Source organism: Centropristis striata, chromosome 19, assembly GCF_030273125.1.
Source record: "Centropristis striata isolate RG_2023a ecotype Rhode Island chromosome 19, C.striata_1.0, whole genome shotgun sequence".
NCBI lineage: Eukaryota > Metazoa > Chordata > Actinopteri > Perciformes > Serranidae > Centropristis > Centropristis striata.
Window position 1 is genome coordinate 6034503 of NC_081535.1, and position 18574 is coordinate 6053076.

Sequence of the window (18574 nt, forward strand, 5' to 3'; positions counted from 1 at the left end):
TTACTTTATTGAGAAGTTGCAATTACAGTTAGAACATTCATGTCGGATACAACAGACAAAGTCTGGCATCACAAAATGAGAAAATAAATAAATATGAGACAAAGTGAATGAAGTGCATAAGTCAGTACAGGTGTAAATCAAACAGAATAATAAAAATAATTAGATTAAAAGGGAAGGAGGAAAAGAAGAAAAAGGCATGAGATATAACATTTCTCCAAATATTTCATGAATTATGTTAACAGTATGTATACATTTGTTATTATCAATTGTTTTAATACATTCAAGGTAGTTGTTGAGTTCAATTTCAAAAGCAGGAAAGAAGGGTCGACTTTTGGAAAATTTGGCCTTATGTATGTGGAATTAGAATAATCAAATGAATTAAGTGTTGAATTTTCCTATCTTTATTGCTATAATGTAAAAATATATCTATGGGGTTCAAATTAATTGGTAGGTTGAAATGTGAGGTGATGTAAACATGAATTTTTTTCCAAAAAATCTGGGAAAAATTACATTCGACAAAAAGCTGCCTGATTGTTTCCACTTCAGCATTACAAAATACACAATTAATATCAATATTGATCAATTTTGACAGACATTTGTTAGTGGGGTAAATGTTATGTTTAATCTTATATTGAACTTCTTTAATTTTATTGGAGATAGCAAAGTTATGTGGGAGGAGCCATGTTGCTTTCCAGATAATGTCAGAAAAAGAGGAGGACCATACAAATTTTCCTCTAGGCGTAATTTTCCTTTTCCTGAAAAAGTGATTCCTTATTTGTTTATTATTACAGTGGTGACTCATAATATTTCTACCACTAACAAAGAGGGTAAAGTCAACTTTCTCTGTCACTTGCCTTTCAAAATGACCTTTTATTAATTAGAGAATTCCACTAGGAAAGAAATGTGACGTGTTGATGTGTTTTCTGGGCGTTACTCACGCTGTAGACAGTCTGCATTCAGCAGCTCTTGGCACTTCTCATGGCACTTGACCCCACACTCGGAGCAACGCATGCCTTGGCGGGCGATTCCCCACAGCAGCCCCTCACACTCGTAGCAGTATGTGGGCGTAGTGGCAGTCCACACCTCGAAGTTATGTGGCGTGGTGCAGGATATGGGGTAGATGAGAGCCTGCAGGGTCTTCTTGTACACGTGGTTTTTCTACAAAAGGGAGATTTTTAAAAGAGAAATACATAGAATTCCTGATTCAGTTATAATGAGAGAGATGGCAGATAAGGAAGAACAGAGTGCAAGATAACTTATAACACCTTCAGCACTGCAAGGATGTGAAAGGTGCATCACAAGAGCATGGGCCCCGGATTTTAAAAGCTTAAGTTTTGATAATATAATATGTTATGGAAGCAGAGAGCGACCGTGCATGCAATTGTTGTTTTTTTTAATGCCGTTATATTGAGATTACAAGTTAATTATGTTGTTATCTCAAGAACAGAAGCTTTGAGATAAATAACTCATTAAGACAAGAAAATAATAAATGGTTTCCTCTTATTATTTTTAATGTTTGGGTCAAATCAGCCAACAACAAATGCATTCAAAAGTCCCATATTTACACACTTAGTGTTAACAAGGGTGTATACAAATGTTTTTTTTCTGAAAGTAAGATTTAATGGATTACATTCACAAAATGTACAAAATGGGTTACCTGTGTCCCCTAAAAATTTAAATTAAAATATCAGAAAAATTGTGAGGTACATTTCTTCATATTTTGATTTGGCTGCTGTGTACTGTACAGTTTACTGCATGGGTCTCAAACTCGTGGCCCGCGGGCCAATTGAGGGCCTCGTGACAATATTTTGTGGCCCCCACCTTGATATGAAAGTTTAATGTGAGTTTTATATGAATGGAACTTTACCGTGTTGTTTGTGGAAGGTCCCTTTTATTCCTTTTTTTGGTAATTTTGTGTCTTTTTTAATGATTTTGTGTCTTTTTTTAAATAATTGTGTGTCTTTTTTTAATAATTGTGTGTCTTTTTTGGTCATTTTGTTTCTTTTTTAAGTAATTTAGTTTTTTTTTTATATATATTAATACTTTGCTGCCTCTTGGCCAGGGCTCCCTTGAAAAAGAGGTTCTTAATCTCAATGGGATATTCCCTGGTTAAATGAAATAAAAATTAAATTGCAAACATAGCCGTTCTCTGCCTCTGTATGTTATTTGATTTGATGATTTTCAAAATAAAAGCAGAGAAAGTTGAAGTTGTTCTACTCACCAGCTCCTCATCCTTGATGGAGGAGCGTGCAGCCATGGCTGATGCGATCCCCGCCTTCCTGGCTTGGACCAGAGACTGAACAACAGGTGACAAAGGAAACTTTAGTCAGCATTAATTAAACACAGACACAACCCACTACCAAGCACACCTCTAAACATTACTATAACGATGGAGGTCAGTAGGGTTAAAAAGCTGTCTGGGGGAGTTGTAAGGGTGGTGAGTAGGGTTATTATTATTTTTCCCACTGATGAATTCTTAGCAAATGATCAGAAAACCCATGTAAGTAATATTAGTTTTAAGCAAATAGTTAAAGAGATGATAAAGTTATACCAATACTGTAAAACAATACCAAAACCATCAGCCATATATTTCCACGGGAGTGTTAGTAGAGTATTCTAGCCTCGCCGCTTTAGGCTCAGGAGGTGAGGAAGAATACAAACCAAAGGATGGAGGAATGATTTGCTGCTTATATGCACTAATGATAATATCAAGTAGGAAGAAAAGCTACCCATGACCAGGAGGATGCATGCAAATGTTTTTTTTTATTTGTATTAAACAAGAGGTTTGTGATCAAAGAGCTCAACATGCTATAGCCATTTGTTTGAGGAAAACTTCTGTTTTGTCCTACTTGATATTTTGAACTTTAGCAGGAAAGGGAGTTGCAATTGGGTTCTATTAACTTACCATAGCCTGACCAAGGAGTGAATGCATTCAAGAGAGTTGTGGGGAATAGTTTCGGGTTTAAGAGAGGAGGGAGAGAGAAATTAGCAGGCTCCATTTGATGATAACAATCTCATCCCAAATTCAGCTCAGAGGTAAAAGAACTGTGACTTCTGTGGTGGTCTCACAAATAGAAAGAGGTGCACTCACAGAGAAAGAACAAAACAAACACAGTGACATATGACATATAGTATATATAGCCAAGGAATGATGGGTTAGTACTTACCACATCGCTGACCAATGGGATCGGCTTCTTTTTGCGAAGGTCTGGCATGCTGTCGATTCCATACAGTCCAGATCCGCTACTACACACCAACAAAAATAGCATAAAAGTCAATAAACACAACAAAGTCACATGGCTGGTCACCAGCATTTTTTTTTAAATTAACACTCTAGAGTCCATGAAACCACCTGCACATTACTTCTTCATGACGTGAAGACATAAAAATTAAGCAACATTGAGTCTCTCTATCAGCTTCCCTCTAAAGCTCTGGCTTGAAACTACATGCCAGATTTTTTTTTGATGATATTCGGCCAAGTAAAACCAGAGATAATGTCAAATATATTCAGTATAAAAATATAGAACTAGACATTATCCTCATTTTACCTGTTATATGTTATATCTGCAACATGTAAAGTTCTTTTGGGCTCAAAATTTTGATCAAGTAAGTCAAAGTTAAAAATTAATTATCAGGACATATAGCTGAAAAAACTGATTCCAACATGGCATGGTAAAAAAAATGTAACACATTTTTAATGCACATAATAGCCGAAGATTTCAGAGGGTTAGAATGCTCCTTTGTTGATTCAAATGTCCAAAAAGTATACTTAAAATTGCTGTTAACTATATATGACTTACCCTGATTTGACCCAAGCCTGTCTAGCATTTGGTTCTTCATCTCGAACCTACAAGATTAAAAACGGGAAAATTTAGGCTGATGATTAATAAACACCAACACATAACAGGAAATGATCGAAAAATAAAGGGAGGTTATGGAAAAATGTATTTGGTTGAGTTTCACCTCTTTGATGTTACAGAATGTGTAAAGACAAATAAAAAAAAATCATGATCAAATTAAGGTTTCTTTAATCTTAAAATGTGTTATGTGAAATAAAATGATTGACCATTACGCACATAAACAAGCACAGAGTGAGTTTTATTTCACAGGTCAAAATTCAAGCAAAATTGGTTCAACTTTTTTTGTCCGCAGACTGTTTTAACCCTCTGGAGTCCATATATTAATTGAAAATACACATGTTTATTTACAGTAATAACTTTATTTATATATGATATGTAGACAAGCTGAGAAAGCCAGTTGAAAGTGCATGTTTCTAAACCATTTTTAAATTGTGAATTTTCTTACTAAAATGAAAACTATTACTATTTTTAATTAACATGCAAACAGACTGTTTTGTAGTTTTATAATGTATCATATTTTCTTTTTTTCCATAGGCACTTGTGTCTTGTTTGTATTTTTGGTTCCTTGCAGCTTTATACTTTGTTAATTAAAATAAAATGACTGACTGATAGCCAAGTTTGTGTGGAGAAAAAGGAGCCATGCATGTGATGTAAGGAGACTGAAAGATGCTAAACAGACAGAAATGAATAGGAAGTTGACAAATTTGAACCACAATCTCCTGGACTTCAGAGGTTTAAGAGACACTCCAGATAACTTAGATGAAGAGACAGATGAAACATTTCACAAAACCCAAATTGTGACTGGGGGGGCTACACATGTCCAAAAGTTCTTTAACTTTTTCTTCAAAGGTAAAGTCTTTCATCTGTGTCTGTATATCCGTCTCTCAGTTGACAGAAGTGTAAAGTGGAGATCCCTCTGGGAATCACTCTCACAGTACGAGTTTCTGATGGCGTTTGAAAACTTTGGGGGAAAAACATAAAGCAGCTGCACTTGAAGAAGAACTGGGGAGTTTTACTCTAAAGCTTCAACATGAATGATAACAATAATAAACTATGTATTATACAGAATAACTTATGTGATAAGATTTTTTTTCAGAATAGCAAGAGGAAGTTTTGAATAAATATTACATAACAACCCTATGATAACCTGTATATTTTGCAGATTGTGCATTATGCTCTAGAGTGCACACAAGCATTCCCTTTGATAAAGACAGTAACGGAGAAAAAATAAACACAATTATACCACAACAACCAAAATCAACAGAAAAAAAATAAATATGGTGCTAATGTTATATGAGTAACCTGATTATCTTCTCTCCCAAACTCTGCAAAGACAGAAAAAATACACATAAGGATTAGAAAACCTGATTAAAAGAGACACAACCAATATACAACATAATACATATACAACATAAATATATAGATTATAATGCTGGGGGTTGTCAAAGTAAAGGCCATAATAAAATGGTAATAAAAATGTGTATTCATGCAACTATTTTACATATTATATAAAATTATAGAATATATTTTGAATGGCAGGTTTATTTATAAAGCCCTGCCAGATGGGTCTGTCGACAAGACCAAAGTTAGGGGATATTTTGGCTTCACTTTTGTGCAGAGGCAGCAAGTGGAGACACGTTGTTCATTTTTTATGCAGTCTGTGGTTGGGCATAGCATTTAATCAGATAATTACACAAGATGTATTTTTTTGCTCTTTACTGGGCTTGCCAGCTGTTAAAGTCAAATAAAATCTCTTTAAATATACCTGGAATAAACTCGTCTTGAGATTGGGATCCTTGAGACCCTTGAGAGCCATGGGACCCCTGAGACCCATGAGACCCCTGAGAAGATTTGGACATTCTATGACGTGTTTGCCTCTTTTCCCTCAGAATGCGCTGGAAATTAGCTATACGCTCTCGATGACTGGCATCCATAGGCTTTTCTTGATTTACCTCCTCAAGGATGTGGTTCTCCCTAATAGGACTTAGCCGAGTCTCATCTGTACTGAGTGCTGGGCCCAGTGGACTTTCTCCCTGCTTTGCTGGAGAATGGTCCGGGGTTAAATCAAGGTTGGACAGTTCCCCATCTGTTGGAGAGTCTCCTTTGTCCTGGGTAATCTCTACAGAGAGATACTCAGTGGGGGTGCAGAGAGAGTGGCTTGCTTCCTGGGGGGATTCTTGAAGGGAGCATGGCATGTTCTCATGTGTTTCAGTACAATCCACGTAGACCGAAGCCTCACTCTCTTCCTTTGGAGTGCCAGATTGAGCGTGATTCTCTGCCATACTTAAATCTCCCTCTGTGTAATCTGTACCGCTCTGTTCTTCCTCAAGTTCATTGGGTTGTCTGACAGGAGATGGAGATGTCTCAGACCCACTATCATCTTTAACACCTTCAGGGTTGGATCCTTCTAACTTTTTCAAAGCCCCTTTCAAGGCGGACTTGAATGTGAGTACAGCCTTGCTAAAAGTTGTGACGTCAAAACCTGCATTGGGGGTCTTTGCTGCGCTCTGAGGATCTATTTCAGATGACATCTGGGACAAAGATTCTTCTGCTTCATCCCTGGAGACGCTGTGATCCGTCCACTCCCTGTCCAAGCTGTCTGCAGACCCCAGATCAAGAGTGTCACCAGAAGACGGACAGTCGTCGCATAGTGAATGTGGCCCCAGGTAACCATCATCACAGTCCGTCAACAGCACAGTGGAGCAACTCAGACTCCTGGAGGGCTCGCTACCTAGTTCATTTGCACAAGCATCCATGGTGTGGTAACCAGAACTTCTTGAGTATGGGCAGTTTGCAGAACAGTCACACTCCAAGTTTTCTTCCTCGGTTTGTGGTCTGGGGGGCCTCCAGTCCACCATACTGGAAGAACTGGAAGGAGAGTTGTAATGCTGTCCAAACAGCAATGAGAGATGCTCCGAGCTGTTGTGAGAAGAATGACCCGGTGTGCTACTTTGTGTCTCCTCTGTGGTACACCGATCCCAAACACCTAGACAATTATCTAACTCTTCTCTACTGTTTGCATAAGAGCAGATGTCTTCCTCACTCCAACCTCCTTCTCCACTTATACTGTGCTGCATATCAACAGAAGGCCACCTGCTATATTCTGTGTCACCAGAGATAAAGCTTGCTGGACAGTTGGAGCTTTGGCATGATGACAAAGAGCTGGTGCTCAGGTAGTCATGGCCACGACGAAGCTCCTGGTAGGAGTGGTCAGGTTTTGCAGAGCCCAGCATGTGCATGTTTGAACTCTGCTTTGAGTTGGCATGGTCCGTTTGCTGGTCTGATTGGGAAAGGATCCTGTCAGTATGCCACTCTTTGGGTGACCTGTGAGATGGTAGGCATCCTGGATCTTTTCCACAGTCTTTGTGATCCAACAGAGGACTTGCGAGAAGAGATGTGATGGCGTTCTGTCTTCCCAGGCTTCCTCGTCTGATGCGGGCCGTTTGAGGGACGGGACTGGGATGGGGTGCAGCTGAAGCCCCAGAGTACAGCTCACCTATTTCACTGAGCACTGCATCGACACAACAGGATACTTCGTCCACTGAGCCTCGCACAGATGTTAGATACTGCCTCAGGTCAGAAATTTCCTCCTGGATCTTGTTGATGCCTTTTAGCTCTTTTAAAATATGTTCTACTATGTTACTAGAGCCTTGCTCTGCGTCCTCACCCTCCATCTCCTTTCTCTCTTCTTCATTTATGATCCTTTCAAGAATCCTTGGTATGGTATCCTCCACAACCCCAACGCCATCCTGGCAGTCAGAGCTGCTGTTTTCCCCAGACGGGGTGGGGGAGCCTTTGGTGCAGGTGGTTTCCACTGACGACAGGTCATGAATAGAGTTATCCTCTGCACCCTGCAGGCACTTCTGCAGCTTTCTGCGCAGGCTTCGCCCCATTTTTGGGCTTTGTGATTTCTTCTCCTGCAGGTCTCGCCTCTTGGGAGAGAGTACAAGTAGCTGATTTGTTGGGTTCATCCTGTCCACCGAGGTGTCCTCTGGGGAACATCCCTGAGAAATGGTACTCTTGATCAGCTATTCCCATACATGGACCAATCACTGCCTTAGTGACTCCTCCTCAGGGGGGCGTAAGCATAAGCCAACACCTTAAATGTCAATTGACAGAGTGCCTGACAGACAATAAAAAACAAATTATTTGTTGTGTGTCAATACATTTAGAAAATGAATCACACTTGTTGCTAATTTGGTTGGTAGTTCTGCTATGCAATTATTCCATGTCTCTGCCATAAAATAACAATCCCAACTTCATCATTAAACTACAGATAATATTTTATATGCTACTTATAAAGATAATGCATTATCCCAGTTGTCACATTTATATTTTAATTTCAAATGCACCCATTGAAGTGAAAGAAGCAGCATTGTCAATCTTTTTTCTTTACAATTTTCTTCACAAATTCCTTTAAAATTCTATTTTTTATGACCAACAGACCAAACAGTAATGAGAGGAAAAACAACAAGTAATTCCACCTTCTGAGCCTTGCTGTAAATGTATTTGCTGATATTTGAGGTCATATTGAGAGACTAGACTACTCAGTACTGTATAGAAGTAAGACAGACAGTGTCTATAACCAACCTCCTCTCAGTCACAGTGGCAACTTGCAGAATGAACACCATGCAGCTGCTTACATCTCTGTAATTAGGATGCTTTGGAGAGGCAGCTCAGTAATTAGATGACAGGTCATTTCTTTCCTCTAAAGCCATGTCATTCTTTCACACCCATACCAGCTGCACAGCTGGATACTGTAGCTTTGACCCATCGCCTATAGCTTGGATTTCAAACTTGCGGCCCGTGGGCCAATTACAGCCCTTGTGACGATATTTTGTGGCCCCCACCTTGATATGAAAGTTTAATGTGAGTTTTATATGAATCGCACTATGTGGAAGGTCCCTTTAATTACTATTTTTGGTAATTTTGTGTCTTTTTTAAATAATTTTGTGTCTTTTTTGGAAATTCTGTGTCTTTTTTTTTTAGTAATTTTGTGTCTTTTTGTGTAATTTTGTGTCTTTTTGGGTCATTTTGTGTCTTTTTTGTGTCATTTTGTGTCTTTTTTTAAATAGTTTTGTGTCTTTTTTGGTCATTTTGTGTCTTTTTTGGTCATTTTGTGTCTTTTTGTGTCATTTTGTGTCTTTTTTGGTAATTCTGTGTATTTTCTGGTCATTTTGTGTCTTTTTTGTCATTCTGTGTCTTTTTTGTAATTTTGTGTCTTTTCTGGTCATTTCGTGTCTTTTTTTGGTCATTTTGATACTGCCTCCAGCGGCCCCCAGGCAATTAGAGTTTGAGACCTCTGGCCTATAGTGTCTACACATTTGTTACTGTATTCTCCAAAAATGCAACAGAAATCTTTCTGATGGGATTACATAATACAGGGAAGTTGGGTTAGGGAAGTTGATTAGAATTATTTTGTATATTTATTTCACAGGATGAAAAAATAACAACTTTAATGTGCCTTAGCTGTCCCTTTGGTCGGTGTATTCCCTATTCCATTAAGCAAATCATCCCAGAGAGTGTATAGTTGCTAACTACATTATCCCCCCTGTGCACGGAGGTCTCCAATAAACATTTTTGCACTGAAGGCATGTATTAGCCTGATAAGGGTTTGGTAGGCAGAAAAAGCTATTATTAAACCAGAATCAGAATAGAATATTTCCCAACACTACTGAAATTGATATTAAGCTGATGAGCGTATCAGCTAAATGGAATCAGGCTGAAATTAAATGTGCGTATTATAGCTTCCCATTTAAATATAATATATAAATATTCTATCATTTCTGATGAATACATATGAACCAGAATATCTGGCTTAAATAGTATTAGTGTAACACATTACCTACCAAATAGTAAATTAATAAAAACATTAAGCTTCAATTCTATGGAGCATTGTTGTTTTTTTTGTTTTTTTTACAGTTGATCTGGTTTGGGTGCACTCTAACAGTCTGATTAATTTGTTAGATGTCCAAGATAAAGAAAGGTTTAAGGGCTGTTGGAATCATTGTTTCTCTCTGCTTACTAAATGGTCTGTGGCCTGGATAAATAGACAACTTTCTTTTGAAGTTTTGAAATTGACTTCTCATCAAATAATGACATTTGCTATGGAAATAGCAAACTGACTACTGAAATAAGCTGGAATGCTGTTGTTTCTCTAGATCAGGGGTAGGCAACCTGCTACTCCGGAGCCACATGTGGAGCAAAATATGTACATTTTGATTTTTATTTATCATTGGGGTAGGCCCAAAGCAATTTATATTCTTCAATTGTAAAAATTTTAAGCTTATATACAGCAGTAAAGCATTTCTTTTTAACATACAGTCATGGAAAAAATGATTCGATCACCTTGTTTTCTTCATTTTCTTTTTCATTTTAATGCCTGTTACAACTAAAGGTACATTTGTTTGGACAAATATAATGATAACAACAAAGATATATCATAAGAGATTCATTTAAGAGCTGATATCTAGACATTTTTCATGTTTTCCTGATAATAACCAAAATCATTATCAAGAAAAAAACATGGAAAATGGCTAGATATCAGCTCTTCATTATTCAATGGTCTAATATTTTTTTCCATGACTGTATTACAACTACAACTAAAATGTGCATCATAGCTTATGAAAATCTTAAAAAGCCTTAACCTATACATTTTTCCAACTTCAAGCCTAGTTTTGACTTTCCCTTTCAATTACAAACTCCATAATCATATTAATGAATGCTAATTTTGACCAATTAGTCATGTTGGTAGGCAAATTTAGACTTGGTAGGCTAATTTATTTTCATTCAAAATAGGGTTTGCGGCTCAATTCCGACAATATTTCTCTTATTTTGGCCAAAAATGGCTCTTTTTTTTAGTAAAAGTTGCCGACCCCTGCTCTAGATGCACTAGAGAAAATGAGAACTTTTTTCATGTACATTAGCATTACAGTATAACATGCATTACAGTGTATTATGTCATCAAAGAGTACACAAACTTAAGATTTGGTGCATAAAAGGACAAGAATATTTGTTAAAATGTAAACCTTACCTTATGGGGTAAACAGCAATCAAGTCAACCTGTAGATTTCATCTTGAAAGATCCATTAAATCCATTAAAATGGAAAAAAAGTCGCTGAGCAGTGAATAACTTTCCTGTTTGTATTTATATGTATCCCCAGGTGTATTACTGGATCTCTTGCTCTGCCTCAATCAAAGCAGCAGATCTTTATCTGACAAAAGATGCAGAAGTGCTGAATTGCTCGTTTCTGCCACTGGAATGTAAAAAGCTCTCGCTCGTACTGTAGTAGACCACGATCTCACAGCAGTTCAGCCTCAGTTAAGTAGCCGTCCCTTCTCCCCTCCCACCCTCTTGCATGCTTTCTCTCTCTCCTTCTGTCCTCTGGCAGTGTATTCCAGCACAAAGCTGATCTGAGGCTGTGAGACTGCCAGCTTTCACTCTCGTTCACTCTTTTTCTGCGTTTTCACATCTGCCAGTTGCTGATATTCATGATTTTTTTCTCTTTCTATTCATAAAAAAGTGAAAACACCCCCAATAAACAGCGGTTTACTTGCATATTTTTACCTTCTTGATGGAAAATTGTAAAGAGGAAGGAGTTTTTGTTTAAAAAATTGCAGTTCAAATGAAATGATGCTGTAAATGGGTCTAGCAGGCAGCTTCATTTATTCTACATTTGTGCTGCTGCTGCCAAAGATTTTTGAAGAAACTGCAAAAAAAGCCACACATCTCATCTTTTTTCTATTCTCTGAATGTAAACACGCATGTGAGGATGATTTACAGTGTCTTATTATGCCGTTCACTGCTAGACAGATTAACAACCAATTCTAATTCATTACAGTCTTTTCAGCATTTCGACTAGTGTCCTAAGTGTTTCCCTTCGTCCTGTAATAAATGGCACTTAGACAGCTTTCACCTTGCTTTCCATTCATACTCATGTCTTCAATCAGCCATCATTTACAGTACATGTTGGTCTCAACCAGTCTATGCAAACCAATCATTATAATGGAGCCAATCGAGGTTCTATGTGAGGTACTCCTTTACTGCTGTGCCATAAAAAAAGCTTAATCAAGAGGATGAACCCCAGTTATGGCTGAAATATTCTGATGTTTTCATTATGACCACCCTCTAAAGATTTCCAATTACTCACTGTAGATATATGATTAGATTCAACATCTGTTCACATGCACGGGGTTTACATTCTCCAGACCTGGTTTAGGAGAATATGAGACACCACTGAATCTGACTCTGACACCAGATTTGACATTATGGAGATCAAAATAATGTCATGTGATTTCCACTTTTATCAAAACACACTTGATATACATAATTGACCAAATCCAGCATGTAGAGACTGTCCAGGTATATTAACCCTTTGATGCACAACAAATAAACACCTTCTAATGCTGTAGCACAGAGGAGCAAGCTTATAACAAGTCTGTGGCAATTAAAAAAACATGATGGCAGTAAATATACACTTTGGAAATCTTTTGTGCTGGGCATTTGATGAGGCACTGAATCTCAAGTACTTTAACCGTTGCTGCACAGAGGTTGTCAAAAGTCTGTCTGTGGACTCCACAGTTCTCAGGAATCAATGTGTTTAAAAATGATGCAAAAATAATTTGAGTTTCTGATATCACTCCAATAAACTTTGATGCAATATGTAAAAAAACCCCAAAGAGGTTAAACTCAACCACTTTCCAAGAATGTAAATGTTGTATACAGTGTTCAAAATAATAGCAGTCCAATGTGACTAACCAGATTAATCCATGTTTTTAGTATATTTTTTATTGCTACATGGCAAACAAGGTACCAGTAGGTGCAGTAGATTCTCAGAAAACCAACAAGACCCAGCATTGGTGATATGCAGCTCTTAAGCCTGTGCAATTGGGCAATTATTTGAAAGGGGTGTGTTCAAAAAAGTAGCAGTGTGGGGCGTCCCGGTGGCTCACACTGGTAGAGCGCTTACCACTAAGGCTGAGTCCTGCTGCGGCGGAGCCGGGTTCGAATCCGTTTTGCGTCCCTTCCCCTTCCCCTCTATCACCCCCTTTCACTCTATCACTTTCAATAAAAGCATAAAAATGCCAAAAAAATAATCTTAAAAAAAAAAAAAAATAGCAGTGTGTCATTCAATCAGTGAGGTCATCTACTTGTTTGCCATGTAGCAATAAAAATATATTAAAAACCTGGATTAATCTGGTTACATTGGACTGCTATTATATTGAACACTGTATGTGTGGAACATTGTGAAAGAAGAGGGTAAGAAAGTGAGATTTCAGAGGTGATGATGGAACAGATTTGGGGGAACTGAAGTGAAACACTTCCTACCTCTCGGAGCTGAACTCTGACTTTATTGATGGCCTTCAACCAACGAACTCTGGATGGGGAAAAGGGTAATGGCGCCCCATCATCGTGGAACCTGGGAAACATGAGTAGAGAAGAAAATCAGCCCATGATAAGGTACTGTTTGCAGAAGAAAACATGGATGAAGGAATGTGCACATGGGGCAGATAAACTCACTATTATTACGGCTGTTATTGTGATTTTCTAATTATCATTTTTATGTTTTTATTTTTTTCAGATTTTCAAGTTGCCTATCAATTTAGGGATAAGTATGTCTTTATAGGAGTATTGTGATAGAGTGTAAATGCTTTTGCGAGGATGTGATTTGGATTTTTAATTTAATTACATTTTTTTATTTAATTCATTTTTTTTCTTTTCGTTTTTAAACCATTTTCTTTCTTTTTATGTTTTGATGAAAAAACTTGATATATTTACAAAATGTAGAGCAACATGTATGTGCTGTTTTGTTTTTCTTCAAATAAAAAGTTACAAACGACAAAAAAAAAAAAAAAGAGTAGAGAAGAAAAAAACATTGAAGATATCTCAATTCCCATGCATCTTCATCATAGCACATATAAAACCGTTAAAAAAAGGAAAATACTTACCTTAGGAGTTTAGCGGACCCTCTCTCTGCTGGAGTGTCACTTTTCAGGCCCCGTCCTACTTCAGGGGACATCCTATGTTTCTCCTTCTCAGCGACAGTAGAGTGTCCATTGGTGGGATGATGTCCATTGGTGCGTGGCTGTCCATTGGTGGAGGGGTGAAAGCTACTGCTGTGGTAAGAGTGGAAGGACTCTTCCAGTTCGGACCCTCCAGTACTCTCGTGGCCAGTCTCACTGAGCTGCGAGCTGGTCTGACTCAGGTTTCCTGATGACCCAAAGCGACTACTTTCCACTGGACTACAATGGTAAGAGAGGGTGAGGAAAAATATTCAATGTCAGAACACTTTTATTGAGATTAGAACTGAGTGACTTCTATATATATATATATTATTTTTGTGGTTTATATATTTCCTCTAGCCAATATTAGATAAGAGGGGATTGTTACATAAATCCAATTACTTAATTTAAAAAGATTTTCAATGCTTTTTATACTAATATAATTTAAATATTAATAGTTTTGGGCTGTAAAAACACCCTCCCATCTACTAAGAATTATACACAAACAATATTGAACTAGTTAATAAAGGTCTACTCTTATTAATAACCTCTCTAAATGATCATTTGATATTGTATACACACAGCACATTATGCCCTAAAATGATACCCAACCTTGCATGGAGGCTGTTGCATGTTGGAAAATAATGAAAATGTGCATTATATACTGACGATACTTGTTCTACATTAGAGTTATACTTTCAAATAGAAATGGCACACATAAGAGTGTGCCTTATTTTGTAGTCTAAGGTATAAAATCGCCTCTAACTGCTAGTCCTTATTAAAAAGAGTAAATTATTAAACACAATTACATCTGCATATTTTTTTGTCAGTGTTTTCCTTTCCTCTTTCCACAAGGTAAGGAAAGGTAAATTTATGGAGATGCAGTGCTGACATTTAGATGCATGTGGACAATAAAAATATGCAGATCCATGTGTTTAACCTTTCATAAACTGGTATTTCTTCACGGCTTTTATGTTTAAGGGCAAAATGCAGATTTTCTCGGTGAAATGGTTTTTCAAATTTTGATTGGTTAGTAAGTAAACATAACTGAAAAATGTGTTTTTCACCTTACAAAATAAAAACACAACACAAACTGGAATTCCATGTTCAAACAAATGTTACAACATTTATATTTGTCATAGGCTGTCATGCTTATATTTGATTCTTTACAGGAAACACATTTTGTCAAACCATTGAGAAAAGCTGAGAAATTAGCATTTGCTACAGATACGGTAAAAATGAACATAATTTGAGTATATAAGTTAAGGCAGTTCATGAATCAGTATCAGAGGAGGAGCATGAGAAATTGTCTCTCTTTAGTAAACTAACAAATTATGAAGTATACTCCCTTGTGAATTGCCTATGAAAATATACATGGCTGTAAATTTTGTTTGGGAATTCTGTTTTGAAATAACATGTAAATGATTTAGATGCTACACACAAGATACCTGTATCAATGAGTACACACACACACATACAAACAAACATACAAACACACATACACACACAACACATAAATAAATTAAACTAGCAAGGATGGATTGCAGAGCTGAACAGGGAATACACTTTTTTGAAAATCTCAATGCATCATAAATGGTAAAGGGGGATGCCATTTATTATGCTTCTACTAGCCTTTTTGCATTCAATAGATCCTTCTCGGACTGGTTGTCCAGCTGCACTCCAGAGGTAGGACCTGCAGAGGGGTATGTCTCTACAAGCCCTTCCTTGTCCTTTGGGGTCAGGGATGCTGAAGGATCTACTTCAGGAGTGGAGATGCATATCTGGGGGGTTGCTATACCATCTGTGGAACCTACCGATTCCGTTTTTTGGCTGCCAGATGTTGCAACCTTTTGTACAGTACTTGTTTGACCACTTGTTGGCTTGTTGTTAGTTGTGGGTTGAGTTGTGGGTTGGGTTACAACTGGGACAGCTTGTGGTTTGGGTGGCTCTGCCTGCCAAGGAAAACTTATTTTCGTTCCAAATAATGAAGTGGCTGGGGGCTCTTGTTTTCCAGCAACAGGTTTTTCCTCTTGAAATAGGCCTCCAGAAAAGGTTTTTAATCCTGAAAACAGACCACTCATTCCTTCGGTTTGAGGCATTGATGGGGCACCTGAAGTCATTGTTGGTGAAAACAGGGATCCAAGAGATTTTCCTGCATCACTTTGTGGCGATATAAAACCAAACAGAGACTTAGCTTGAGGTGGCTCTGCATTGTTGGGCAACTGATTAGCTGGAGGAGCTAAATTAGTATTTGCTTCTTGAATAACAGGTGGAGCTGATTTGTCACTTTCTTTACTCTCAGGCTCTCCTTTAATGACTAGTGGCTTCTCATGTATAACCTCTCCTTCAACTGCTGGCGTCTCTTTTTCAGTATTTTCTACCTGATGAGTGATGTCACATGTTGGGCCAATTGAAGCATTTGTGACAGCAGATGTTTCTGGACAAGCCGACTCAGATGCCACAGCACTATTATTTTTTAGAGATTTTTCTTGATCGTCATTTTGTAGGGCTGAGTCCACTATTTTATTTGTGCTAGACTCAGTACAAGATGAAGATGCTTTTGGTGGTACACTTTCATTCTTAATCTGTGCCTGAGGGGTAGTGCCAGGCATTGGCTTGGGCTCAGCTGCCATTGTTTCAGATGGTTTAGGTGATTGTCCCATACCCCCAAATAAAGATCCTCCTATGCCCCCGAGTATTGATGCTCCAGACTGTGCTCCTGTCGTCTGAGCAGTGACTCCTCCAAACATTCCTCCAAGTAAAGAACCACCAGGTTGTGCTGTTGCTGCAGATCCTCCAAACATCCCGCCAAGTATTGATCCACCAGTCTGGGGACCTGCAGGCTTTGCAGGGGATCCTCCTCCAAACATCCCGCCTAATATTGACCCTCCCATGGTGGGGGCTGTGGTTTGAGGACCAGACTGAGGAGCAGAACCCTTAAATAAACCTCCTAGTAATGACCCTCCAGTCTGGGGAGTTGTTGTTTCAGTGTTAGACCCTCCAAAAATACCTCCTAATAGTGATGATCCACTTTGACCAGAAGCAGCTTGGGGTGCTGTTCCTCCAAGCCCAAAAAGTGAATTATTCTGCTGTTGCTGAGGACCTTCTGTGGGTGCAACTGTTGGTTTGAAAAGGGAGGACATAAAGCCTGTTACTGCCTCTGCTGCTGAGTCGCCAACAGATTTATCTGTCTCTGGAGGCTTTTGTTGTTCCTGGACAACAGTACTTGCTGACTGAGTGGCTGGTGTTTCCTCTTCTACTTTAGGTACTGTTGAAGCCTGACTTAACTGACCACTTGCAACTTCTGGTTTTGCAATTTGTTGTGCTTGCGCACATATTTCCGATTTGTTAGACTGAGTATCATTAGCTAAAGTAATTGGTTTGTCCGCATCTTTGCTTTGAGCTTCTTCTGTGACAATGCCATCTGGTTTGGTTAAGCTTGCCTGAATTGTGTCAGTTTGCTGTAGAGTTCCGCTCTGCTCTTTGCTTGTGGCTGTTGTATCAATTACAGACGTTTCAGGACCAGCTAGAGCTGGAGCAGGTTTACTGTCATCACTGGACTGTGGCAGAACAGTTGTATCAGAAGTAGTGTCGTTAGAAGCTGTAGTTGGAGTCTTTTTGTCATCATTAGATATTGGTGTAGCTTTTGTCGTGGGTGGAACGGGTCCTCCAGGCACAGAAATTTCATTGGAAGGTTTAGCTCCAGGTAAAACAGCACCCGAAACAGATGTACCAGTCTGTGCAGTTGCTGTTTGAGAAGATGATCCCCCCAAAATACCTCCCAATATAGAGCTAGTATTTTGGGGTCCTGAAGTTTGGGTAGCAGACCCACCAAACAATCCACCAAAGGCCCCAATAGTCTGAGGTGCGGCAGCTGAAGCTGCAGATCCTCCAAAAATTCCACCCAAAATAGACCCTCCAGTCTGAGATGCAGTAGCCTGGGGAGTAGATCCACCAAAAAGGCCTCCAAGTAAGGATGCCCCTGACTGAGGGCCTGCTGTCGGAGGAGCAGGTCCTTCAGTCTTAGTAGGACCAACCTGAGGAGCAGCCTGAGGAGAAGGTCCTCCAAATAAACCACCTAGTAATGACCCCCCTGTTTGAGAAGTTGTTGTTTGGGTTGAAGAGCCTCCAAACATTGCCCCTAATAGAGAACTTCCAGCCTGAGAAGAGGGCTGTGGGGCAGGACCTCCAAACATAGAGAACAAACCTTTGGCTGGAGGGTCCTTGGGGCCTGATGATCCAGGTGCAGAGCCTGTAGGTGAAGGACCTATCTGGCTAGCACTTGGTTCAGTGCTGGGTCCAGAAAATAGTGAAAGCAAACCTTTTCCTGGAATTTCTGATCCACTGATTGCAGACAGAAGGCCAGAAGCTGAGGGTTCTTTTGTGGCAGCAGGATCTTGGGGTGCAACTTCTTTGCTTGTTTCCTTTTGCACAGTGACACCTTCTGAATTTGGCTCCATAGATGCAATATCAACGCTTTTAGTTGTGGCACCCTGTGTAGCATCTATAGTAGCATCAGTGGATGGAGTTGATTCTTCACTGGCTACTGCTGGGACATGACTACTGGACACAGATGACATTTGGGAAGAACTGTGTGTTGTTGGAGGCTCTTTAGAGTCAGTAACAACAGCAGATGATGAATCAGGAGTCTGTTGTGGAGGTGATACAACAGACAGTATACTCTTTGCAGGATCTTTGGGTGCTGCAGTCCC

The 18574-nt window shown here is 38.9% G+C and overlaps 1 protein-coding gene across 1 annotated transcript in view; it reads right to left on the minus strand.

The window, feature by feature from the left end:
• The window catches only part of LOC131992146 (protein unc-13 homolog B-like), a 111046-nt gene that overhangs the window by 34407 nt on the left and 58065 nt on the right, over nucleotides 1–18574 (minus strand). The window contains exons 9-14 of the mRNA XM_059357615.1: nucleotides 13809–14102; nucleotides 13189–13279; nucleotides 3801–3847; nucleotides 3168–3246; nucleotides 2222–2296; nucleotides 939–1158 (exon numbers count right to left, since the gene is read on the minus strand). Of these exons, the coding sequence (XP_059213598.1) occupies nucleotides 939–1158; nucleotides 2222–2296; nucleotides 3168–3246; nucleotides 3801–3847; nucleotides 13189–13279; nucleotides 13809–14102 (806 nt within the window). The remainder of the gene's footprint in view (nucleotides 1–938; nucleotides 1159–2221; nucleotides 2297–3167; nucleotides 3247–3800; nucleotides 3848–13188; nucleotides 13280–13808; nucleotides 14103–18574) is intronic.